The following is a 27,835-nucleotide window of genomic DNA, read 5'->3' on the forward strand; positions in this document are numbered from 1 at the left end:
AATGCTTTGAGGAGTTGACTTCAGTCTCTGTGAGGATGTTTGGTATGGCTAGAAAGACTGATTATTTTGAATTATTTTAAATGAAAATTTACACTGATTAATCCAAATGCAGACCTGGACTTGTTATGATTTTTTAATTGAATTATTGCAATTCTTGGACATTCCAAGAGCTTCTAGACAAATTAAAGCTTCTCAATGCGATTTTGATTCATCCTGAGTTATAGTAATCACAAGAGAAGTATATTTAGTATGGATGTGCTTGCTAATAACCAGTCTCCTAATTTTCCAAAGTGGTGATAATTTCAGTCATACATGGAAGTAGCTTTTTTTTTTTCTTTCTTCTATCCAGGACAAAATGTAATTCTGAATCTACTTAAATATGAAATTTATGTGTTCTCTTTCAATACAAAATTTAATTTAGTAGTATTTCAAAGACAGCTGCTCTTACTACTTATTAGAAATAACAGAAAGGTCAAACTTATTGGGAAAAATACTTTGGGACAGAAAAGTCAAACTTATTGGGAAAATACTTTCCTTGTGGCTTTTACTCATTAAATAAAAAATCATAAAGCACAAAAAATTAAGGGAGGGCCCCAGTTTCATCAATCTGTAACACAGTAAAGGGAGTGGGATGAGAGAAAAAATTAAATTCTCAGATGAGGGGCTTGCACAGGACCTAAAGTGGATCTGCATGTCCCATGCCATATTCATGTCACTTAGGCCTTCTCAGTGTTCAGAGCTGTAAGGTGAGATTTCTGGAGCAGCGAGCACTCAGCAAGAAAAGCTTTGCCAGAGCCAGTGAACTAGCCAAGCATGGCATGCCCAGCCCCAAGTAACAGGATTCCTGTTCATTAGGTGCCCGAGGAGATGTGATTTATCCAAGTATCACAGGAGTCTTTTCTCCCATACACATGGGCTGAGAATTATGTATTCTGGTCACTACCATTAGCAGTAAGAGACCAGCCAATCAGCATGGGAACATATACAGTGAGAGTTACTAAAAGGTCTTCACAAGGGCTTTTAATTAATTTAAATTTCAGAGTATACTCAGAAGACCAAGAAGCATTCTCAAAAACAATCCAATGTCTACTGCTCATTTCAAAGACACAGCTGGCAGAACAGTGGCTTACCAGGGAAGGGGATCTCTCTGCCCCTCTTCTGCATAGTTGTGCTGCAGGTAACAAACTCTCCTGGAGCACTGAGCCTCTCAATAATTTAATTTGGTGATGCCAGTCAGTAACCTCATCTATCACTGGCAGACAGAAGCCAGTTCACTGGTTCATTTTTCAGAGCTTTTCCAGTTAGTGAGGCACACCATGTAATTTAAATGAATTAATCATTCCTGCAAATGCTTACTACTATTCCTGTCACACACAACCCCATGCTAATTAGCAGGTATTTTACTGTTAATGATAACAACTAGAATATGTAATTTGCAGTCCATGTGTTGATATTTGCAGCTCCCATTGATTGCAATGTGATGTGTAGGCACTCCATGCTTCCGTATTTAGGAAGCCCCAACAGAGGTCACCTAAACTTCACATTGAAGAGCCTAACTTTAATTTCTTTTTGGGAAGAGAAGTCTATGCAGATGCTTTTCCTCCCAGCCATCATCATGGGCATATGGTGGTTGCTGTCCTCTCACCAGTCTGTGGGATACTGGATCTTTTTAAATGAAACAAATCCTAATCAACACAGCATCAGGTACCCAAGACAAGCATGTGACTGTCTACAGAGACTCTGTATATTGTGCTGAGGGACACACAATACAATCAAAGGAACTTACCCCACTTTTCTGAGAAATCCAACTAGCTTGTACACTGCTATCCACATCCGTGATTATGCATGTAACTTCAAATTCTTCCCCTTCTTTGAGAAGTTCATAGCTTTTTGATAAGGTGATGACAGGAAGAGTTTTGTGAACTGGAAAACAATTTAGAAGTATATTACTTTTCATTACTCTCAGCACTTCCAAGTGAGGATAAAAATCAACAGTCATTAATTAACTTTCCAATAAAATCAAGGTTCTGATATGTATTCAATTTTTTTTTAACATATTACACATTTCTTCCTTTACAACGAGCACAATTTCTGCTTCAATCTTGCTTCAAATTACACTTAAAAGTTAGAGAATACTTGTTAGAGCATAGCAACTTGCATGAAGAAACTTGAACAATGTTGAACTATCACCGAGACACTTCATTTCATGACAGTGATTAAAAAGTAGCACTTTGGAACTGAAAACATCATGAGGATCAGTCACTGAAGATCAGCAGCCCAGCACTAACTGCAAATTTTAAATACGAAACATTATAGCCAACAAAAAGTACTGTCTGACAGGCCCCTTAAAAGCTCCTGATAGACAGCCTAGTAAGGACAGGTACAGCTCAAGGACTTCTGCACATCTGTGCCTAAAAGCACCATCTCTGCTTACTGTGATGGCTCACAGTTTGTCACCCAAGAAGTAGGTGGTGACATGCAGATGTGGGGCAGCTCTACCCTTGCTCTGCTGCAGGGTGTCTTTTGTCAGCAGTCAGATGTATCTGAGGACTGTCTCTCCTGCCTCTGCAAAGCTCTTCAGCTCTTCCTCAGTTCCCTTCATGGTTTGTTTTTCTATTTTCTTCATCCTTTCTTCAAATTTTCCTCTTTTACTATACTCCAGTTAACTTCCCACCTGGGCTTTTACACAGGAAGACTTAAAACTGCAAATGCAGCATATACTAGGTAAGGTCTTCCAGACTCTCTTTCTGCCTCTGACACTTTTGTAGTTGTCTTAGGTAAATAGTACAAAACTTAGGAAAACACCGTGCTTGTCAGCCATTTGTACTTTAACAATAATGTTTTCCTCATGTTGCTGTGAGTAGCTACAGAAGATAACAAAGAAGTATGTTCACTCTCTTCAGATATAAAGGCTCACACAAAAATCCCCCTCAGCATTCAGCGGTACCCAAGAGACAGAAGGAAGCCAGTGCAGAAGGCATTCTCTGTTCTCATCTGCCAGAAACATCCCTGGACACCCAAAAGAAAGCCCTAGGTCCCTAAAGGCCCTCACTGTTTTAAGAAAGGCTGTACATAAACACTCCCTGTGCTATTGTAGCTGGTGTGTGCCTGAATACTCCTGCACAGCTCCCTGTTTCCTGGATGCCTCTTCTGTCTTTCTGCACCAGAAGCTCACACCTGAGGGTCTGAGTGCCACAGTTACCACTACAAAAACATTACCCACCAAAGCATCTCCAACACATTCAAACGTTGAGCCAAGGAGAACGTGGGAGTTTCACCTGCTGAACTCAATAAGGACTGAACACAACAGCACAGTAATTACAATACTGAGAGTGACAATGCTGCTGATGGATTTCAGCAGACGGTTCTACTTATTGCACACTTCCTTCCTAATGGAGAAGGTGGGCAGAGTGCCGAGGTGCCCTCTGACACCTATGGTTGCCCACCATCAGTGGACTGCTGGCAATGGTGCCAGGTCGGCACCCTTCCATCTGAAGTCACCACTGAATCAAGCAAGCACAGACTTTTATCCTGTAAAAAAATGAAAAAGTCCAATACTACAACCTGCACTCTCCTGTGTCAGTGAAACTTCAGTTATGTCAATCAGCTGGTTTCTTTCTTTGGCCACCACTGAAGAAACAGTTGAAAAAAACCCACTTGTTACAGAACAAACAAGACAGACAACAAGAATGGATTTGATTTTTGTTTGTCAAAGGAGAATAACAGAGATGCAAGTACTGATTAAACTTTTGTTCTCTTCTCATTAATTGACATTTACTAGTTACTAAAGTTCATTATGTAAGAATTTCCAAATCATCAGGAAAAACAGACTCCTTAAACTTGCCAAAGCAAACTCCACACTTGAGATGGTCCCCACTGCTCAACCTCTTGCCCCGTGACCAAGGAGAACGGGCAGGTGACACAGCCCCTGCCACGGAGCAAACACCAGCACGTGCCCTCATCACACCACGGGCAGCCCTCCCTCACCAGCACAGGGGATGTGCTGCTGTGGCCTGGCCTCAGCTCCCAAGCCCTGGCACGATGCAGGCAGCAGAGATGAGCACACCAGTCTGCTGGCTCCAGCCATGCTCCACCTCCTTCAGCAGCAGCCTCAGCTGCAGCAACAGGTGGCTTCATTCCAAGTGTCCAGAGCTACACGGGGAACAAACTCATTTCCTTGCCCCAGAGGAAATGCCAAGCCAGCCTGGTTTGCTGAGCTGCTCCCTCCACTGCCCTCCTGGGGATTTATGCAGCCCAATAATGACACACGGGTAAGTGTAGGCTCCACACTGCCCAGATAAAACCAGCCTGTGAAGCCCTCTGCACAGATGTCAGGCTTCTCCTCCTTCCCAAACACACCTAAGCACCCAACTCTAGGGCAAAGGGGTGTCTGAAGGTCAAGTGCAGGGTATCACCAACAGGTTTGCCAAGTGTAGTGCTGTGTGCAGCAGCTCAGCTACAACGCATTCCCCATCATGATCTGTGCACACAGCTGCTGTTGTGACCAACTTCACTCAAAAATATGGAGACAAAGACCTTCTCCTTCCATAAGCTCTGCCTTTCCATCAAATCCCTCTTCTTCAATGCCATCAGTCAGTTCCTTCTATTGTCACCTGATAGCAACAGACACATGAGTCAGAGACCAAAATCATTTTGCCTGCACAAACCTGTCCACACTTTAGGGCGCTGGTTTGCACTCTGAGTTTAACAGCATAACCCACATGTCTTATAATGATGAAAAAAAGCACCTGGAAATCACCAGGAACAGAGAACAAAACTCATTATGGCCATACCTTCACAGCACAGCCACAAAGTAAGTATCATGAGATCAATCTGTGCCCTGACACAACTTGCCCAAAACAAGATTTCCAAGCTCATCACTCTCCTTTGGACATCAGTGAGGCTTCACAGCCCTTCCCTACACCTTGTGGGAGGTGAGGAGTAAAATCAGGCTCTCTACAAGGAGGCAAAAAACCTGTGTTACCTGGCCTCACATTCAGGAAAATCTTCTCTGATACCTTCTCAATTCCATTATGCCTGGCCAAGCACTGGTAGCAGCCCTTGAATGACCTCTGTACATTCTTTATAACGATGCCTTTCTGGGGATTGGGAATGAATGTCATATTTCTGGGGAGACGTTTGCCATCACATTTTTTCAGTGTGAAATTTGTAACATTTGGATCTGTTAGTGGGCACACCAGCAGGACGTCACTGTCTTCTTTTCCATAGATCAGAGAATCAACAAGAAAGAGCACATTTGGATCTGTGAAGGAACACAAAGATCTGTCAGAAAAGCTGGCATGAGAACTTCTGATGACCCTAATCCTATAACTGGGCACTTGTTAAACAAAGTTTTACTTTCTGACAGTAAAACTGAGTATTGCCCAATTCATGTTTACCAAGAAACATTACATTTTGTCCTGAAAGAGCAGCAAAACAGCAGACATGCAATAGCATTCAATACGTGATACAATAAAGAATCCTGTGCACTAAAAATAATCTTACTGCTTTTTTACTTTAAGATGGAGGGGGTTTTTGCCTTGTTTAGCTCCAAAATATCCCCACAACAGTAAACAGATTTTCACAGACCACTAAAAGTAATTTGCTTTTAGCTAGTGGCAGGGCTGTAAGGTTTCATGCCCACGGGAGGATTTAGAAGAAATTTATGAGCAAATGGAAGTTGAAAAGCACCTAAATTATGGTTTTCACTTCTGTAAAATACATAATCTAAATGAACACACATTGCTACCAGAGGAAGCAGCAAATAACTTCTCCCTTTCTCTCCCCTCCCTGAAAGCCGAGATTATTTTTAGCCTCCTTAGAAGAAAAACTGGGCATACAAACACCTTATCTGATTGAAAAAACATCATGCAGTCTTTCACAAGGTAACTTTCCTATAGCATTTCATCTTGGCCAATCACAGCACAGAAATATACAGTACTTTAAACACTTTTACAACTGAAGTTGAAGCCCGTGATAGGTCACGACCTTGAAATGCTAGGAAGCTGGCAAACACAAAAATAAAGGATTGTGTGATGACAAACACTCTGTAAAAGTTTATTTCAGATTCCATCTGCCTTCTCTACAGAGTAGAATGAATTAGAAGAACAAAACAGAGGGAAAAGTTTTTCTTCTTTTTTGCAAACATGCTTACAATTTCAATGATTAGAGATCAAAAAACCATGGCTTAACTAGGAAGGTTAACTGAGAGAATTTGATTAATATGGTGGACAATGTGCATTTGGTTTAAGACAAGAAGTACCAAGATGAAAATGAAGCCTGGGATGTTTACATAAGCATTTCACTAAATCAAAGTTTGCTCATCACAAAACAGTGAAGTTCCGGGCTGGTTTCTAGCTTAGAGTAAAGGTGTAGCTTTAGCTGAATCTGATACTACCACCCAAGAAGCCCCCACAAACTACAAGCTTTGAAGCATTAGTCTAGAATTAGAGGATGAAGACTGCTTAGAAATAAAAGTAAAGCATGTCTGAACAGAACAAAAACATAACATTTTGCACACAGAGATCTTAAAAGAAATGCTATGACTTGCTGTCACCTCTGAGCAGGAAGAGGATGGATTAAAAGAGCACATCTAAATGTCCCTGCTGACAGAAACTTAACTGATTGGTTTCCACTCAGTCCCCTTTCCTACAATATGGACAGAGCCAAGATATCTTCATTATTCAGAAAGTATGGCTCCCAACAGCCAGAAAAAAAAGACTTTTTTTGAAAATACAAGGAACAAAGACCTGTTTCACTAACAGCTTAAACTGCAGGGAGGGCCTTGCCTGGAGCAAGCAGAATTGTTGAGGTGTTCCCCTTGCATCTTCAATTCCCCTATGGAAGGGAATATCATGGTGAGAAGACATGAAAGAACTTCCTATAGGGAATCCAGACACAAACAAGGCTGCCCATGGTCATGTTCTTCCTTTCATGGCTTTCTACCACATGGGTTTCACTTGCCTTCTGGGTATACCACAGGTTTCCAACACAAGACATGCTGGTGCTTATCACTGCTTCAAGCTGAAAAGACCTGAGATCAAGATCAAGAGGTTCTTCTCTCTTATGTAGGAGTCTGAAATAACTTGATATTCATAGGCTTGTTTGGATCAGGAAAAAACTGCTTCAATAGACACAACACAGGTACTTTCTGCCAAAACAGAAAGGTGAAACAGCTACACATCCACAGTCTGTCAACACTGTGTCATTCTTGCTCACAGAAATGGAAAAAAATTGGATTAAGTTGATTCAGAAGAACGTAAGATATCAACATATGCCACCATTTTATTTGTCACAACGCCGATCAAGGTTCTTGGGCCTGCTCTCTCTTCACTCCCAGCTTTACAAGCAGAAAAGTATAATGGCGTGTTTGTGGCAACCCCACAAGCAAAAAATAACCTCTGCTGTGCTGGTATCTCCCTGTCTTGGGGAACAACTTTGCAGTAATTCTCAAAGGACTGGAAGAGTTCAGAGCAGGTTCTTTGAGACAACCTCTGTTGATCAAGGAATGCTGTCTTCAAGAAAGTGGATGCCATGGCACTTTTCTCCATCAACAGGGAAGGAACACCACCAGAGCAATGTGAAGGAGAAGCAAAATAACCGTTTTCCTTGGCAAGTAAAAGGGAATGCCAGGCATGGTAAATGGTGAGCTCGGGGGCAGCTGATATAGACACAGATCAGGAGAGAAGAAATCTGAAGAAAACACTGCACAAAGAAGAGTAATAAAGGATTGAGGAATGTGTCAGAGCAGAAACACATTTTTCCCTGTCTGAGACATTTCTGATCAGTCACAAGGTAGATCAGAAGCTGGAGGTAGAGGAATCATCGCTGTTTGCTGGCTTAGGCCTGGGAGCGTAGTCTCAAAAGATGAAATCCTTTAGGCTAACTGCCTCAGTAAATTAAAAGCCGGGGACCAAACCTTACATAACTCCATGCTGATGGATGGCATAGAATTAAAAAGACATTTCTACATACTTCTTGCTTCTTCACAGTACAACTGACTCACACAACAGACTCAGGTCACTTAGGTAGTGTCTAGAAAGGGAGCTCAGAAAAACTTCACCACAAAATAATCAGGATGTAACGAGGAACTCATCCAGAACTTTGCTCTGTTGACAAAGGCCATTGAAAGCAAAGCGGAGAGTGAGGTTTCTTCCTACTGAACAGGGAAGGAGATTTCTTCTGTCAGACTGTGTTCTCCCTCTGTACTTCAAATTCATTCCCTTCTCCAACATTTATTGTCCTATTATTTTGGGAGTTGGGAGGGATGTAAAAATAATGCCTTCATTGATATTTACCTTTAACAAAAACATAAACAGAGGAGACAATACTCCCTTTGCTTCTGCAGGTGTATCTGCCTGTGTCTTTGACTGTTGCATTTTTGGTGTACCACTCTTTCTCGTTGGAACTCCTTGCTTTTGCCGATGGGTCCGAGTTCTGGAAATTCCAAGTCACGGGTCCTACCTCGTCACAAGTCAGCCTTAATTCCTCCCCTTTATTCACAACTGTCACTGAAGTCATTGAAGACTCTACATGGGACAGTGAACCACCTGGAAAACAAAAGGGACAAAATAGAATGCCTGTCAATACAACACTCTCTTTTTTTCTGCATCAAAATTATTATTTATAGTTGTTTATGTGCAGCCAACATTTTGAGAATTATTTCTTAAAAATAGTAAGCTACAATGGCACTGTGGAATTGTACAGACACCTTTTACCTTGTAAGACATTTGGCACAGAGATAAACTAATCAGCACAGGTAGAAACTGGCCTCTGAAAAACCTTTTGAAACTAAAGTTTCAGATGCACCACTTTCTGTAATGTTTTGGCTTTTGAATGGGAACAGAACCAAGCTATTTAAAAATTAAATTCAAGAACATATGAGTCTGATTCTACATGGCAGCACTTTTAATCATTCTTTGTCATTTACTCAGTATGTTGCCAAGAACTAAAGTTTCCTTGCTCAACAGTTATCTTTTTATAACTGCTCTCTCATGTATTCAGATGCTCCACTCACACTCTTGAATTAGATGTGTCCAGTTTAATGAAGGCATCAGTACATGCTTTCCATACTTGCTTATTTCTTTACCTGAAGTGCCAATTCCACATTTCTTACATAGGAAAAAAATACATGCAATATATTCAAGTTTCCATCCCAATGCTACCAAATTAGTTTCACTGAGGCACCAATCTCCCCAGTCACCAAAGCTGCTGTAATTGACCATTTGGCTCCTTTTTCACTGAACATGCCACAACACAACATTTTAAAAGTTCTCACAAAATAAAGCTCTGTAAAATTAGCAGCTCCAGTTTGTAGTTCCCAACCACTTCCCAAGTGTCTACACAGACAAAGGAGAACATTCAAGCTTCTCTGGCTCTACTGTTAGGGTAAGCCAATCAGGGTTAGCATACCCATGATCTGAAAGTCTTAGTGAGCCTACAAAAATGGACTTCATAGCCAAAAATCCAGAGAAATTGTCACTGTTGTGGACCTACTTGAACATCAGAAGAACATATGCAAATATTGAGGTGATCTTGCAGGAGCAAACCCTTCTCCCTTTCAGAGTAGCTCTTCAGTCCTACGAGTAATTTGTACCTTACAATAATTGTGCTGCTCGCTCATGTCACTCAGTTGTACAAGAGTGTACAACATCCGTGTGTCGTAGCAGAGTCATGCCAATGAAAATACTACTTGTATGCAAAAACACACTCTGCAGCTCCGTTCAGAGGCTGAATTTCCCTACCCACACAGATAACAACAGACGTGCAGGAAAAAGAATCGGATAATTAGTTGGGATGAGGTTATACACTCCAGACTTAATTCACTCATCTCACAGCTTTAGTTGTTCTTAAGGTATATACTGGATTAAGACCAGGTCAGGTAACTGCTCCTCTTCCTGACAAATCCATCACAGAGTAGGAAGCAAAGGATGGTCAGACCACCTGCAGTGGCTAATTACTTTGTTTGTAGTCTGGAAGGAGCCCTCCTTGGAAGTGGAATTTATCAGTGTTAAACTCAACTGGCACTCGTTCTTCCGGTGTCACCAAGTAATTTTCCACATGAGGTCCACTAATCCTGCATATATGCTTCCATGACTGAACGCATAAACAACCATCCAAGAAATAAAAATTGCCAGAAAAAGGCTGAAAAAATTGACTTTTAATTTCAAGTCTGCTTCCTCAAAGCCCAGGTGTGTGTCTGAGCTGTGGTACAGTAGCTCAAACACAGAGAGTGGAAGTCCAAGGTCTCAGAAGCACAAGTCCCAGTCACCAGCAGTGTGGTAGGTAGGAAAGCTGGAGAAATCCATTCCATGCCTGCAGCCAGCAAGGTCTGAGCCTGGGCCCTGCCAGGGAGCTGCATATGTGGCTGGACTGGGATGGCCACCAGCACCCACAGTCCTGGGCAGGTCACACAGCCCTGGGCAGGTCACACAGCCCCTGCCACGGAGCAAACACCAGCACGTGCCCTCATCACACCACGGGCAGCCCTCCCTCACCAGCACAGGGGATGTGCTGCTGTGGCCTGGCCTCAGCTCCCAAGCCCTGGCACGATGCAGGCAGCAGAGATGAGCACACCAGTCTGCTGGCTCCAGCCATGCTCCACCTCCTTCAGCAGCAGCCTCAGCTGCAGCAACAGGTGGCTTCATTCCAAGTGTCCAGAGCTACACGGGGAACAAACTCATTTCCTTGCCCCAGAGGAAATGCCAAGCCAGCCTGGTTTGCTGAACTGCTCCCTCCACTGCCCTCCTGGGGATTTATGCAGCCCAACAATGACACACGGGTAAGTGTAGGCTCCACACTGCCCAGACAAAACCAGCTTGTGAAGCCCTCTGCACAGATGTCAGGCTTCTCCTCCTTCCCAAACACACCTGAGCACCCAACTCTAGGGCAAAAGGGTGTGTGAAGGTCAAGTGCAGGGTATCACCAACAGGTTTGCAGAGGAAAAGGGACCCCTTAGAGGCAGCAGTGTAAAGATTGACATCATAATTGACCAACTACATGAGGATGGGTCTGCCAAACCATACACATCCCTGTGTTGTGTGTAAATGCTGACAGGTTCTGCAGCAACAAACCCTTCCCCTCATGAAGGCCAGCTCAGCAGTCCTACAAATATTCACCATCACGTCCCTCTGATGCACAGCACAGCATTGCACGGCTGGACTGGATGTGTAATAGCCACGCCTGAGCCAGGGGAACATTTCTCAAAAACCAACACCACTTGCATGCAAAAACACACTCTATAGCTCCGTTCAGAGGCTGAATTTCCCTACCCACACAGATAACAACAGACGTGCAGGAAAAACAATCAGATAATTAGTTGGGATGAGGTTATACACTCCAGACTTAATTCACTCATCTCACAGCTTTAGTTGTTCTTAAGGTATATACTGGATTAAGACCAGGTCAGGTAACTGCTCCTCTTCCTTACAAATCCATCACAGAGTAGGAAGCAAAGGATGGTCAGACCACCTGCAGTGTCTAATTACTTTGTTTGTGGTCTGGGTTTAGGAGGAAGCCCTTGCTCTCTCCCCATCTCCCTCAGATGAAGATTTACCAGTGCTAAATCCAATAGACAAGTCCACCAGAGCCTTTTTTTCCAGCAGCACCAGAAATTTTCGATGAGTTCCACTAATCGCCTACATAAACTCACATGACTGAACACATAAAAAAGTATCCCACAAAAAATAATCGCCGGAAAGATTAGAAAAACAGAATTTCGTATTTTTATGGAACATTTAAAACTCTTACCTACTCTTTCACCTAGCCATCATCCTATCCATTCAGTTTAGAAGTTCAAATGCTTGCAACACTTATTATTAGGACTATCTAGCAAAGTTACTGGAAAGTTTTTAAAGGCAGTACACAACACAGCACAGCCTGACCTCTCCAGAGGCACAAGAAATATGTTATGTACCAGAGCTGGAAAAAGAAGAGGAAACAAGTACACTGTGGTGAAGTATCACTCATATTTCAAGATGATTTTGCTATGATTCCTTTTACGCAGTCTATGAATTCTCAGCAAAACAATTTAAAAATTCAATTAATGCCTTGTGCAAAGGATTCCCAGAGTGTAAAGGGTTTTTTTTCTCTTGCCTTCTGAAAATAATGTCTATTCAAGAAAACTCTGACAGTGTAAGGACAACCGGTTGTAAACACAATGACTATTAGATTTGCTTTGTATTATGCAACAAAATATCATCTGTCTTTAAAAAGAGAATTAAAATGGTGTTTAGAATTATGAGAATGACTTTATATCTTCTTTTTGGAGGAATAATTAAGTGACAGAAATCTGAGAGTTTAACCAACAAGTTGTAATCCGGTGTACTAATCCCCACAGCATGTGTCCATCTGCTCTCTCATCATCTTTTCTCAGACTCAAGTCTGAGACTGCTCCATTTGTTTGGCACCCAAGTGATGGGGCTCTTTCCAGGCCCCCTGTTGCTCTTGGGGGACTCCAGTAATATCAAGCATGTAATCATAACCATGACAGTAAGACTAATAATTCAGGAATCAGTTGTGTCGGCAGGATGTATGCCAGAGATAGTAAGGGTGCCAAACCCCATAGGATACAGGGTCCACTGTCTCCTCCCAGGGCTGTGTTCAGCCCAGGCACGACCATGGCTTTAGCAGTGACTAGCAGGACAGTAAACTTTCTGAGCAATGGGATGGAGGAACCCACTGCTATGTCCCCACTGAAGTTTTCCAGGTGTGGGTTTGCATCCTTACTCTGTTATCTGCCCCACACCTGAACATGCCTCCACCCTCTCTCCATCTCTTTATACCTTTGAAAAGGAGATGGACTACTACAATATTCAGCTGAGTGTCCCCATCTCAGTGAAACCCACCTGAGCACAGGAACAACTTAGGACAAGGTGAAGAGAGGGAACTCATCTTCTGCCCACATGGGTCCTGTGGTCTCGAGTGGGGCAGATGATCCCACCACAGCACATCAAACATTCCCCACACACTGCATAGCCAGAGTACCACCCTTGGGTTCTGGATGACCCTCTAGGAGGTGTCTCAAGGGCAGCTAGAGGGTGTAGTTATTATATGCTAAAAAAAATACACAGATAATGGCAAATATTTAATAAGTAACATTAAAAAAATAAAATAAACTGCTAAACTCAAGAGTTGGACAGCCCAGGTTCCATTTTGGATGTACTAAATTTGTGTCCTAGAGCAGAAAAGATTCACTTCCATCACCCTAACTTCTCCATGTAATATAACATATTCGAGTTAACAACTACAATGCTTGGATCTCTTGTGAAAAAGGCTGTGTTACTGAAAAAAAGAATATATGAATATATTACAAGCAGCTCCCTAAGCCCTAGAAATGAAGGGAGAGGGAGGAAAAAGGGGGAGTAGAGCAGTTGTGAATTCTGCATGCAGAAGGAACATCTGGAAAACCAGGCTGGAGGAATTAGATAATCAAACAGCCCTAGATAATACTGATAGGAAATGCAGGTCAAATTGCAGGGATATGATTAAGGACAGCAGAATGTTCCTGTAACAATTAAGGGATGTGCAAACAACAAAAGCTCTGGCTAAGGAGTGAACCATCCTGGGGAAAAAATACAGTATGTGCTGGAGCTTTTCAGCCTCAGCACAACACTGCTGTAGCATGGAAAAGCACATCAGGTGCAAGTCCACATCACACTCACAGGCAACTGGAAACCATCTCCAGCTGCTGAGCAAACAAAGGATGTGGGACTGCCATGGAATAAGATGAAGAGTCAAACACTCTGGACTTTATTCCCAGCTCTGCCACAGATTTCCTGCACAACCTTAGGCCAACAGGTTAGTCTCTCTGTGGCCACTTCCTCTTTCAATCCTTATCTAAACATTAAAAGGAACAAGAAGTTTGTGGCAGCTCTATAGCACAACAGATTGCTTCCAAAGAAAAATAAAACGAAAAACCGTGTGCTTTATCCCACGCCCTTAAACTTTAAAGTTGTCTCAAACATCTCCCAGGACAGAGGCACAGTGGATCTTCACAGTGCATTCACAACCTGCTCACATCCAGTTACAGCTGCTCTGCCAAGCTCCCGGGATTGACAGTGCCCTGCCAACACGTTCACTGCTGCTCAGCAAGGGTGTATCCCTCACCCTGCCTCCCCAAATCCTGGGACACACCGAGAGGGCATGGCAGGCTCTTCTGAGCTTCTGCCTTTTCCCCTTGCAGTTGTCCATAACCTTCATAGTCATCATCATCATGTAAGCTGTACAAACACTGCACAAGGAAAACAATGACCTGACCATGACCTGATCCTGACCATGATTTCTAAAGCAGTTAACGTTTTTCTATCATAAATGCACAGAGGAGCTAAACTTCAAGGGACAAAATGTCCACAACTTCTGTGTAAGATTGTAGGGATTGGATACAATTGGAGAGACTGCTTTCTTTCCAGTGCCTATGCGTTCGGGGCAGCAGCTCCATTTCAAGGGCTATCACACAGACCCCAGTCACCGTGGTTTCTCATCTACAACAACATAAGAGAGCAGAAACAAGAGATATGCTTTCTCAGTTAAAGCAGTGGCACTATTGTAGATGCAATGGTCCAGGGATATCAGCAAGACATGGCTTGCAGGGAAGTAATATCCTCTTTCAGCATACCCAGCACTGCTGAAAAAAATGAACATGGTTTCAGACACACAAGTCCCCTGCAGGTCTGAGAGAAGAGCAGAAAGCAAAAACATCTCTTTTACACAAGTGCAGAGGTCCTAGCCAGAAGCCTGCTTAATTTTCTCTAGAGTATTTACACACAGGTTTAATTGAAGAATATCACCTTTCCAGCTCTGTCTCTTATTGTTAAAGTCACCATGACACTTGACATATGCTATGATGGACATGAATGTAAAATCCTTTCAATTACATTTTCTTTGTCCTGCCCTTTCATGCCCCAAGGAAAAAAAAATGAAGTGTCAAACTTGCATGTTTATTGCACTGAAACAACTTGAATTTAATCTGATGTACAAAATCTCCCAGATTTTTCAAAGGAGAGATGCTATCATATGCTTACTTGTTTTGTTCTGCTTCACTAAACAGACACTCTCCCTTATGCTAGATGAGAAGTTTAGCAATGGCAAATGTCAGTTTTAAATTATTTGATCTGAAAGCTGCATCAGATCCCGTTTCAGCCAGGCTATGGGGGAGAAGGTGGCTAGCAGTACAGCCTCTTACTTTGTAGAAGAAACCATCCACACCAACAGTCACATTGCCTTCTTCAAAGACACAGACCAAAAAATACCCAAGACATGACTGTCCCTGCAAGTGCCATGGACTGTCAGATTATCTGAATGACACAAATCCTTGCTGACTGTCTCCTCTGCCCCAACTTCTTTTCAGAGACTGAAAAATTATCTGTCACTGGACACATATTGACATCTAGGCTGATTATGCTTCCCTGCAGAACTAAGCGGTTTGTTTCTAACCCATCTCACAGGGTCGGTGCTATCTGCTGACCAACAGACTCTTCAATGCTTTGTTTTCCATGCAGAAATGCAGACCTCATGAGCTTGTGCTCACTCTGAAGTTCTGGATTCTCAGAAGCTATACATTAGTAAGCAGAAAACCAGTGGAGAGTATTAATGAGGGCTTTGACTTTTACCCAGCTGCATGAGGGCAACCCCTGTCTTCCCATCCAGCCCTGCTTGCCCCCTCACCCCGAAAGGGAAGGGGGCAGAGGAAGGGCACTGTGGAGAGCAGGAGGCGGGAGCTCACCAGCGCAGCACTCAAAGGCGCAGCCAAGCCGACTCCATCTGCAAACAGCATCAAGGAGAAATGGAGATCTTCCACACAAAGAGCAAGTGTGGAACCAGGCAGCTGATTCTCACCCATGGCAAACCCAAGAGAGGAAGTGGCAGGACGTTAGAACAAAGGTTGTCTTTATCATCTGTGGAGGCATGAGCGTGGGGAACCACAGACGCCGATGCCCCCCTTTGCAGTGATGCCCCATGGCAAACTTTCAGCTCCACAGTCTGGGCCTGTCTCACAACTCACCTCATGCCCTGGCAGGGCACTTCACAGAACAAGCAGGGGGCACTTGGTGCTTACCACCTGCAGAGAAAATAGCTCAGGAGACTGAGGGGACACCCAGCTACACCTGGAGAGTGGTTATGCACCCCTACAAAACACGATGCCGTGAATCTGTAAGAGTCAGTATCAGAGACAGGTGGCCAGAAGACAAATCCAGCCAGCTCTCTAGCCCCTGTATATCCCACTTTCCAAGAGAGACATTCACAGGATCTCCACACAGGATAAGTGTGAGCACCTGGTGCAATCCCTGGCTTGTGGGTGGAAGCCAGCAGATCCTGCTGCAGGGAGTCTTGTCACACCAATTAGTGATGTAGCTAACAGCACTTTGCTTCAGTACTTCAGAAGCAGGCTTAGCAGAGCAGATTCCCCACATGACCTCCAAAACCATGTGAGAGCTGCCCTTTGCATGCAAGTGCAACACCACCTCAAGTCCAGGGGGTGGAAGAAGCAACTGCACTTTCCAGAGACAGAGACGAACTTTCCTCTTTCCCACTGGCTTTATTTCCCTAGCTGGGGTGAGGAAACTCCAGCCATGCAAACAGGCTATTGTTCCTGCCTGCTGAGCAGCTTGCCCTTTCTGACAGGCATTCCTCACTCTGCAAATAGAGGCATTTGTCAAAGGCAGACATAGCTGAATATAATTCTAGTTTAGCATATACATATATACATACTGAATAGCATATACATACACATACTGAATGGCTACAGCAGGATCAAACTCTATGTTTCTTTCCAAGGCTGAGAATGGTACCTCCCTGAATCCTCTTTTTTGGTGAAGTCATGGCTTTGGGGCTTTTTCTGTTGTTTTGGGGTTTGTTTTTAGGGGGACTACCAGGTGCATTACAGTAGTCCAGTCATTTATCTTGAAGCACTGTGTGTGATAACCTATGCTAGGTGATTAATCCATTTCATTACATTGACACACTATGGTCTCTTACACCTAAACTTCCCGCCATGGAAGGAATCTACAGGCAATGTGTTAATAAATACTTGAATAAAACCAAACCAAATGCATGACCGACCTGCCAGTCACTTCTTTTTAACTAGAATGGTCTGTACTTACAACAACTACCCAATAATTCTTATTCAAACAGAAATACAGAGGACAGCTAAATATGTATGCATGTACACACACAAGTAGATTTGCAAAAAAAGAGCAACTGTATGCCACAACACTTGTCAATACTGAGATTTATACATTTAGAGTGATCCTTACTCTCACTGAATTATTGCCTTCTTCCCTCTAATTTCCAAAATTACTTATTAACCAGCTGTTCCCACAGTTAGTTTTGTCAGCTGTTAGACACATAAATAAACAAATTATAAAGTAAGTGTGGAGAATGATTAGAAGGAATGAAAAAAGCACACTAATGCATAGTGTATTCATATTCAGCTGTCACGCGCCCCATCTATTCCCTTAATGGCTCTTTCTTCTCACTTCTCTTAGCTGACATTTACATTAAAAGGTGCAGTCTCTTTCAACTTCCATTTTGAACGAATGCTCCTTGTAATGAGCAATGTAGGCTTGAAAGCATGTTTTCTGAAATGCAGTGAAAAGGTAGTTTTAATGAAGAGAAATGAGAAAACTGGAGAACAGTGAATCGTTTTGCAATCTGAATTAATGCCTATTTGGAAAAGGCTCAACTGAGGAAGGAGATGTAAGACTTTTGGCAATGGGAATTCTAATTATTTCAAGTCTTGGCAGTAATTTTATCAAATAGTAGCAATTTCATTAAAAGGTTCACTGGTAATCATCTACATAAGGCCTCCAGAGGGGAAAATATACCAATAATTGCATAATTACGTTATCACTGCTTGTATGATGGACCACATTAGATACCACAAAGAGGAACACTGCTTTTTACTTTCTCTAGATATTTAGTTTAGTACACTTTCCTAGAAGATTACAGCAATAAACAAGACTTTCGGATTAACATGTTCACCAAATTTTGCAGAAATGACACAGCTATCTTTTATGTCTGTAATACTTTGTGTTCTCTTTTCCTTCACTGAAAGAGCTGACAAATTAATGAGAAAAATTCTGCATTTAGTAATAAGATAGAGTATTTATTTTGTTCCCAAAACACAAGTCATTGCATCATGTCATGCAGGATGTGCTCATGGCGCAGGATCCATTTAAGAAGTAGGTTTTAGAATATTTCCGTATTTGTCCATATAAATTAAGGGTACCTATTCAGAGATTTTTGATAAGCCTGCAGTAAGTTAGATTTTCCTTATCTAAATTACACACACACTTTTCTATTAAAATGTTGGTATAAAATTATTGTAAAAGCATTGTTTTACGGGTAAAGCAGGTTTTTAGTGAGGTACCCTGTATATTACAGAAGTATATTTGTATAGGCCTTCTGAAACTATGACTAGGACACTTTCTGGAGGAGTCATTGGCACATTTTTCAGAATATCCTCAGGTGAAAAATTTCACCTCAGACAATCACACTAACACCCAGCAACATCTGGCACTGATGTTGTCTTAGACAGATGTGCTTTGAACACAGAGACTTGGATATATTTCTGACAATTCTGTTTCATTTCCTCAGTCTTCTGGCAATGAGATAAGTAATTCGGCTGTTGAACTTCATCTCCAATATCAGCAGAAGTCTGACTTGTAGTTTTTGTTTTTAATTTGTCCTTTATTTTCTAGTTTATTTATAAGCCTTATTGCAAGTTGCCTGTACATTGCATACACATAGGTAGCTGCTTACTGGAAAGCAGTCCTCCTTCCTGTTCCAGGAGAGATACACAGTGAACTTCCCAGTGCGTAAACTGGGAATCCCATTTCAGCATCTCTTCTGAATAGCTCTAGCTGATAGGAGACCAGAAACTTACTGGGCTTACCAGGGCTTACTTCTGCTCCTTCCATTTGACCTCTTTTATTGTACTGCATACCTCAAATCCTAGGTATGACAATATTAATACTACTGCGAAGTCAGCAATTTCATGTATAATACCTGGAAGTCAGACGTGCTATGGAATAGGAAACTTTAACAGCTTGTGTTAAAATGAACACTACTGGGAGGAAGCTTTTATTTTGTGGAAGATAATAAAATTTCTTTTCAAAGTTAAAAAGTTAAGCTCATCCAGGCATAGAAAGCCCTTCCATGACATAAAAAATAGCAAACAAGAAAGCATCAAAAGTGAAGAGGAGAATAGGCCAGCCACTGAGCAGCAGAAAATGAATGCCTCACATTTGGGTCCTAGCACAGAATTTTTTACAAGGCATTTTGGATAAAAATGCCCTATTACACTGCATATGTAATTTAATAATATATGAAAAGTAAAAATACAGCATTTTTATAATGCATATTTTCCTTTTAAAACATACAAATACTTCGTGATTTTGAAAATACAACAACATAAATTTAAACTTACAGCTCCTCTAATCATAAGAAAGAAATAAAAGCAAAAACTTATTCAAACTATGCATTTGCTGTCAACATTTTAAAGATAATCTAACTACTGGATTCACGGAAGTCAGTCCCTGAGCACCTCTAGGCAGGTTGTGCTGCGGCAATAAACCAGCCTTTGGCATCTGGAGTTTTCCAGCAGGTGCAAAGAAAACATTTTCTTTATTTCAGTTCATTCAGTACAACTCAATTAAGCAACTAGTCTGTTCAAAGAGGAGCTACTGATCTGGAGTTGAAAAAAAAAAAAAAGAATGTTTCTTTCCATTGCTATTCTAAGAATAAAGAGAGAATAAGATGAACTAATTCTAAATTTTTGTAGCATAGTGATTAGAAACCACCAGTTTTGACTACAGATAGGCCTTTCAGGCATTAATTCTTTATTTCAAAGCATTTCTCAATGAGTTTTTTCTTCTGAATTGGCTGGCTTCTATGTGGTGCTATTTTTTATCTAACGGAAGAACATTTCAGAGTTCTTGTTTCCTTCATTTTAATCGATGCAAACCATCAGTAAAAATCAATTATCTAATACAAGAAATGTCAACATTTCCTATTTTCATACTAAAACATACACATGAAGAATCAGGATCAGTGTATATATAACAAGCTACATAATTGCTTAAATACAGGCATAGTGATTAATCAAAGTAAGTATAACATTAACTGCAAAGGCTATATTTAATTAAAACTCTATCTCAATGGTAATAAAGGAGGTTAAACCTTTCTTTGCAAAATGATTAAGTACAAATGCAAAACAGTTAAAATGAGGCTTACTGTTGGCTGATTTAAATCATGATTAAAATCAGATTTACAATGCTTTGAATCAAATTGAAGCACATAGTACAGGGGGAGGTAACTATTTTATTGAACCTGGGAGCAATGCATTTCTCATCTGCAGTCAGATGTCAATTATACACATCATATCTGGTGGAAATGCAAGCAAGTCAGAGAGGGCTGAGAAGAGCAAGAGGAGAAGGAGTTGCAAAAGATATTCCGAAAGAAAATGTTGGAAAAGGTTTATTAAAGAAAAGAGAAGCCAAAGGTTTTATATTCTCAATGTGTAAAATATTTTTATAAAAAGGATGGTGATCAGCAGTTCATTATATCCAAAAGACCAGGACAATAAAAGGATGGAATTAAGCAACCACCAAGGGAGATCAGGTATCAGAAGAAGCTTTTGACCTTTAACAACTATTTACTAGAAAAAACAGGTGGTAGACTCTGCAGCACAAATCTGCCTTAGAGCAGGTTAGAACAAAAGTCTGTGTGGGGAGATCTGCTCCATCTGACTACAAGGAAGAGCTGGGGACAGACCAGATCTCTGCTGGTCTCCTGCAGCCTTACTCATGGAGTTCTATGGGAGCTTCCTGAGACTTGCTGTGTCTCTTAGAAACCCAGCTGAAGGAGGGAGATGAATGCCTGAGAAAATCAGATTTCATTCAGCAAAGAATGAAGTTTCCAGTCCTGAGGGCTGCAGACAAAACCTTCAACATGTGACATCAGTGCAGCCATTAACTCCTGCACAAAAAACAGATTAAGGAAGAGGGCCAAGTGCAAGTTTTAAATCTCATGACACCCATCAGCAGGAATCTAGTTAGTTCTGAATGGCCTAGGTATGCGAACACCCAAAACATTTCTATTACACAGCTCACTGGGATTTTTCCACCCCTTCAAAGCAGGCAGGCTCTGAACGACAGGTTATAAACAACTAGCTTGATTTCTTTTTCCTATGGGGCTTTTGCACAATGCCTTTCTCTAAAACAAATCCACTCCATGTCACAGAATCACAGAATGATTTGGTTTGGAAGGGACCTTAAAGATCATCTAGTTCCAACCCCTGAACACGGATAGGGACATTTTCCACTTGACCAAGTTTCGCAGGGCCCCATCTTTCTTGGCCTTGAACATTTCCAGGGACGGGGCATCCACAACTTCTCTGGGCAACCTGGTCCCATGTCTCACCACCCTCAGAGTAAAGCATTTCTTCCTAACATCTGACCTAAATCTCCCCCCTTTCAGTTTAAAGGCCATTGTCCCTTGTCCTATCACCACATGCTCTTGTAAAAAAAATTCTCTCTCCAGCTTTCTTGTAGGCCCCCATTTGGTAGTGGAAGCCTTCTCTTCTCCAGGCTGAGCAACCCCAGCGCTCTCACCCTGTCTTAGCAGGAGATGTGCTCCAGCCCTCTGATCCACCATGATCACACAGCATGGTCACACAGCAAGAGCAGAGGAGCACTGCTTGGCTTAACACAGCCACTGATAGGAAAAGATAGGAGATGCACGACTAACCTACATCTCCTATCTTTGCAACACTTCCAAAGAACCTGTAAGAGATGCATCTCTCTCATTTTCACATTTGCCAGCCAAACTTTTAATCTCTTCTTAACTTAAATCAGCCCATGCATCCTCCTTATCACTTAGACTTACAACTGTCAGTGCCTAGCTGACCAGAGAATTCTTCTCCATATCACATATTTAATGATTGTTTTACATGATTACAGATTCAACTGTCAAGATGACATTTAAAATTACAGACATTTAATGCAGTCAGCCCCCCCTGCTGACAAAAAACCCTGTCGCTCGTAATGTTACTCAGTGATGCTTCACTTTAGTTCAATTTCCAGGAATGATCCCTATGGAGCAGCCCAAAAGCTGCGTAGCACGGTAGTGACACTAGAAACTTTCCTGTTATTTACGTGCCTGTTTGTTGTTAAAGTCAAGAGCCTTACGTGCTGGGAAAAAAAAATCTTTTGCAACATGAAAAATATCATTAAAAATCCATTAAATCTGAAAACCAGTGTTTTCAGAATAAATCAATATAATTCCCAAGAGTAAATCCACTGAGAGAATAACATTTACTGTGCTTTCTAATTGGTATCCCCTAGAAAAGAGTAGTCACATTCTCCCCTCAAACACAGATGTTTACACTCTCCTTACGCTTTTATCACTAACGGCAGCAATCTTGGCCAGTGGACAAACAATACACTTCAGTTGTCATTACGTTTGGCAATCAGCCAAGGAGACTGCACACACGTAAAATTACATTCATTTATGACTGTTTGCAGGATTCATTGTCAAACAGGGTCCTGCTGAAAAAACACATCTAATTTCCGAAAGTCACTGAAAAGCCAAGCACAATACTATAAAATAAAATAATATAGAAGAATATTAGTAATTTTAAAATTCCTTTTATGTCAGGGTAATTTCTATGTGCATTCTATTCAGATTTTTTTTAATAAATGACCAAAAGATGCAACACACTTTTATTAGATGCCTTAACATCAACTCTTCTCTCCCACCTAAGGTTACAATGAACACCTTATCTTCTGTTACAGCTGAAGAGTCTCAACCAGGGAAGCTGAGTTTCTAAGGGACAGAAACATCCACAAGCTGTTTCTTGTGCACAGGAACAGTCAGAAAGACATTCAGAAAATTTTAAAAAGTAGAGTTTTATAAAGTGACAGGGTACTTACACTAAATGCAATGCATTAGGATATCAGACCTCATTTCCTCTAGCCATTCTCTGAACAGCTGAAAGAGACTTAAGGAAATGAGTCAAAATCCTGGAAGATGTTTGTACTAGATGAAAAAGAAAACAACATCTGTAAAATTATGTGTCACAGACCAAGACAATGTGTAACACTTGATCTCTGCAATGGCATTCATCTTCATGGACAGAGAAAAAAAGCTGAAAAGTGGCTTAACCTTGAGCAATTACTGCCTCTCTTCTACAAGACTGATATGAGATTATATCAGTCACTGTGTATTGTAGATAAACATACATGTTGTTGAAACTTTGATGCTGTGTGGTTCTTGTTTTATCCAGAACTTGTTGTTCCTTACCTTCAGATTCCATCAGACTATTTACTGTTCAGGCTAGAAAGCAGTTTTCCTTCAAACTACAAATGCCTAGTATTTGGTATTTAGTTTGACAGCTCCAGATACGCCTTAAAAATCTTTCTAATAGCTTGCAGTAACAACAAATTACAGTTCAGACAGAAATCCAAAGACTATAGAGATACCATTAGTCTCTCAGAACAGACCAGAGAGCAAAAAGGAAAAGCTTCACTAGGAGAATCTCCTACTGATTGGAATATGACTCAGATCTCCCAAGACCTGTCCTAGCTCATGTTTAAATGTGCTAAAGACATATCCCTTCCAATTCCACCTGTGTCCTGGTGCAGCATATCCCTTCCCTTCTGGAGGTGATTCAGGATGCTTTGCTTATTCAGGCACCTGCAAAGAAGCATTACTGTTTGGACAATCAGGAAGAGACTTCTGGGAGAGCTGAAGTGAGATGGAAAACCCACAGAGAGCCAATACAACGCAACAGTACTACAGCTGCAGTCATCTGTTGACAAGAGGCTCTCTCTGGCAAAATAAGCACATGGAAATGCCTTCAGTCTCTATGAATGGTATTTAAACAGGATGCAAATGGCAGTCTCACTTCTTGCCAAATTTGTCACATTCTTTATCATAAAGCCTGAACAAAAATCACTTACGCACTTCCTGGGAGAGGGTTCCCAGTGGTAATGTAAGGAAAAAGAGTTGAATATTGAGCAATCTTTGACATTTCCATTCTGCTCCTGGCAGTGGCCTCAGGCCACATTTCTGTTCAGGAGACTCTACACTGCCACGGGGGAAGGTGGAAAAGGAGGAGAGAGCAGAGGTGGAAAGGGGAGTAGGGAGAGCAGGATACTCAGATGGCTTGAGGGGGGTCAAGGCAGTGACTGAATCAGAAGCAATCAGAATCTGAAGTAATCAGAATCCTCATCAAATTCAATCTTCCTCCTTTAAGCTTCCTCCCTCATGGCTGACAGGTAGCAGGGAGGATCATGAAAACAGACATTCTTCCCTCTGGGCACAAGGAGAGTCTCCCATTACTCTGGAGCTGATCGGGGTAAAAAAAAAAAAAAAAAAAAAAAAAAAGGTTGCATTGATGGATACTGAAAAGAACCATGTCCAGTCTTCCATGACCACAGGATGGACATGCAAGAGACTCTAGCAGAGTACTGGATGGTGGGGGACAAAGCAAGCCTTGAGGGAGGACAGGAGAAGCAGAGAGAAAAGTGGGGTCCAGAATATTGCATCAAAATGAGGACTAGGCAAGCCCAAATGGAAGGAACTGTGGAAGCATGTTAGGATGCAAGAAAAACAAAAAAGTAGGGAGGGACTATGGCCAGAAGAGATGAATGGTTTACCCTCTGAGAAGCTACATTAAGCTGTTTTCTACATCCTCCTTCCCGGTTTGCAACCAAAGGAAGGAGCTTTTGACCAACAGCCAAAGAAAGATACTTATTATAAATCTGTATACTGATAAACAGGATAGGTCTCAATAGGGACTGTGGGAGATCATCCCAGCCAAGTGCCTGCACTGAGGTAAAACCAAAAGCTGCACAGTGTCACACTAGCTCTGGAGCAATCCAGAACAGCAGATCAGCTCTGTCCTGCCTGTCACTTCTGATGTTCCTATGCTGCTGCTAGGACACAAACCATCACTCTGATACCTCCTCCAGCACCACAAAACTAGCCCAGAATACTCCTACAGCTGCGTGACACACAGATGATGCACACACATACCCAAAACAGCTGCCTTTCACAGCAACAAGTTATTTCTGCTTACAACATGGTGTGTTTTTCTTCAGACAAGTGTTTGTCTGATGTGTCCCTGAGGTGAAGTCTCCCACAAGTAAGTGTATAAATCCAGAAGAAGAAAAAGGACCATGAGAAAGGTTCCCTCCTTGCCACTCGAGTACTCTGGAAACTGCACTTCTGTCTTCTAGGAGATGCTGCCAGTGTGACCTGTTTCCTATGCTTTCCTTACGGACAGTCTAACTGTGTGATGAAGGATAACCTTAAAGTGCAGGCAAGAAATACATGAAATAAAGAAAGTTGGCAGGTAGTCATCATTTCAACATTTTTAAAATTTCTTTCTAGGAATAACTCATTGGTAGGAAACCTTCCGAACCCTGTGGCCACAGCATACACGCACCTGTATGTGGGTACTTCTAAATAGCCAAATTGCCAGATACCACACCTATTCAGATTAGCAATAGACAAAAGGCAGCAAACACAAAAAGTTACGTAAACAAAACTAATAACACATCTTAAAGTGCTTTAGAATGAAGAAGCGTAAATCGTCACTACTGTTAGCTTCTGGTGTTTTAGTTGTATTTGCTCACACGGGCAGAGGCTGGCGGAGCCCTCCCCGTCTGCTCCACACAGAGTGCTCTGCAAGGCTCCTCTCTGGTGGTGGCAGCAGACGTTAAACACCTATCGCTGTGCATCGCTTCCCTGGATCCTCAGCTCGCTCTCTGATAAACAACAAAATTACCTTTCACGGTATCTCCTTTCAGACTTCGGTGCCCAGGGCCAAATTCCTCCCCGGGTCTAGCAGCGACCGCCTTCCAGCACCTTCCCCTGGACGCCGCCAAACCCCTCCTAAGCCTACAAACCGTGCAAGGAGATGCACGGCAGCTCCGAAAGCCATGTGCGAAGTTGCCCGGCGCTGCAGCCAGATGCAGTATTTAAAACCATTAGACCTGTGCTCCAGGGCTGGGAGGTCAGGCAGGTAAACCCTCTTATTAGAAAGCAGTGGAAGGGAATCTACGGCACACCGAAGTTTTAGCACCGGCTGACCTGCCGGAGGCCTGAAAAGCACCCGTCGCCCTCCTGACAGCGAAGGACCGTCAGTGGCGGAGCAGCCCGGCCCTGATGCCCTGTCCCGCGGCTAGCGCTGCCCCGGGGCACCGGCCCGCCGGCGGGCACAGAGGGCACCGAGCCCAGCTGGCCCCGGGGCGGCTGCACCCCGCTGCACAGCGCTGGACACCTGACGGCGGCGGCTCGTTCCTGCCCATTGTTCAACGAGCACTTAACCGCAGGGACATTTTGTACCGATCACCGCAGAGTTTATTGTCAAAACAGCCCGGCCGGGGAGATGGAGGGGGTGGAGGGGTTCCTTGCCGGCCCCTCTCCCAGCCCCGGATAGCCGCGCACGGCAAACAAAGGACTTTATTTCCCCGGCGGGGTGTCCCGCAAGGGCAGCGCGGGGCGATGCCGGGCACACCGCGGGCTGCCGCCCGACCCCCGGCGCGGCGCTGCCCCGTGGCAGGGGCCGTCAGCGCCGAAGTTTTCCCCGCCGCCGCCCCTGCAGACCCGGCCCCGCGGGGCTCCGCGCCCGCCCGCGCCCGCGGCTCCCACCTGCGGGAAAGAGGCTCAGCAGCAGCAGCAGCGGCGCGGAGAGCGCCAGCTCCCGGGCGAGGATCGCGCCCTCCATCCCGGCGCGGCTGCCGCTCGCAGCGCCCGGCGCGGAGATGCCCGAGCCCCGCGGGAGGGAGCGGAGCGGAGTAGAGCCGGCCCCGCCCCGCGCCCGCGCCGCGCCCCCGCCCCGCCGCCGCGGGGATGGGCGCAGGTGAGCAGCTCCTCCGCCCCTCGCTCCGGGCTGCCTCGCTTGGGCTCACCGTAAAGACCCCCAACAAAATTATTTCAGAAAGCAGGACGTAGCCCGGTGGCCGAATGCGCGCGCGGTGCTGTCGTGGGGGAGAGCTCGCCCTTTTCACGGGCAGCGTTCTGCCGTGCCGAGCACCCGAGGGGTCGGGGCCGTGGGGCTACCAAAGCCCAAGTGGGACGTGGTCTGGAGAAAGGTGGGGGGAGCGGCCGGGCTGGGCAGGGGAGCTGGAAACGAAGAGAGGATCCCTTAAAGGGCAGGTACAAAGCCATTTGCCTAGCTTTGAAATCCTCACTGATGGCTCCTGGCGGTGTCATAGCAGATTCTTGGGGGTACTAAAGGTGTCACCTCCCCCCTAGCTCGCACCGCTGAGATCGACTGAGCCCGCTGTGGGCCACCACCTATTAAGAGCCAGAGCACCTGGAGTGAGACTTAAAAGTATATGCTCTGACACAAAGCGAAGACTTGAAAGAAGTGGCTGGTTTGGTATGGAAAAGAGAAAACTGACAGGGAGCTTAAACATGGAAAGGGTCCTTAAGAAAAGGATTTTTTAAGCGATTGTTTTTCATGTCCCTCAAGGGCAAGATAAAAAGTAATCCATTTAGTTCTCAGGGAAAAAATAGAAATCACTTAAATGTAAAGAAGACACATGCAAAGAGCAAGGAGTATTTAGACTACAAATGCATTGCAGAGAAGGGGTTGTGGAATCCCACAGAGGGGAATTTTCAAGCACCGATGTGATGACTGATGAGGATCTGGGAGCACTGGCTTCTGTAGCTGCAGAACTGGAGTGGAACTGCTCTTCAGGCAGAAATAACGCGAACTACATAAATGTGTGTCTTTAACACTGCCTTGACAGTCAGTGTCACAGACTGCTGGGGTGAAAGAAAGGTATACAGGTGACCCTGGCAAAGGGGTCATGCATGCATT

At 43.3% G+C, this 27,835-nt stretch overlaps 1 protein-coding gene across 1 annotated transcript in view; it reads right to left on the minus strand.

Moving 5' to 3' along the window:
* Positions 1-26,803, minus strand: part of KIT (KIT proto-oncogene, receptor tyrosine kinase) — a 55,093-nt gene extending 28,290 nt beyond the window's left edge. The window contains exons 1-4 of the mRNA XM_085058947.1: positions 26,659-26,803; positions 8,298-8,549; positions 4,985-5,263; positions 1,787-1,923 (exon numbers count right to left, since the gene is read on the minus strand). Coding sequence (XP_084915073.1) covers positions 1,787-1,923; positions 4,985-5,263; positions 8,298-8,549; positions 26,659-26,734 — 744 coding nt within the window. The 5' untranslated portion in view covers positions 26,735-26,803. The remainder of the gene's footprint in view (positions 1-1,786; positions 1,924-4,984; positions 5,264-8,297; positions 8,550-26,658) is intronic.
* Positions 26,804-27,835: the final 1,032 nt, after the last annotated feature.

The sequence above is a fragment of the Lichenostomus cassidix genome, chromosome 4, assembly GCF_008360975.1.
Source record: "Lichenostomus cassidix isolate B80296 chromosome 4, HeHo_3.0, whole genome shotgun sequence".
In the NCBI taxonomy this organism is placed as follows: domain Eukaryota; kingdom Metazoa; phylum Chordata; class Aves; order Passeriformes; family Meliphagidae; genus Lichenostomus; species Lichenostomus cassidix.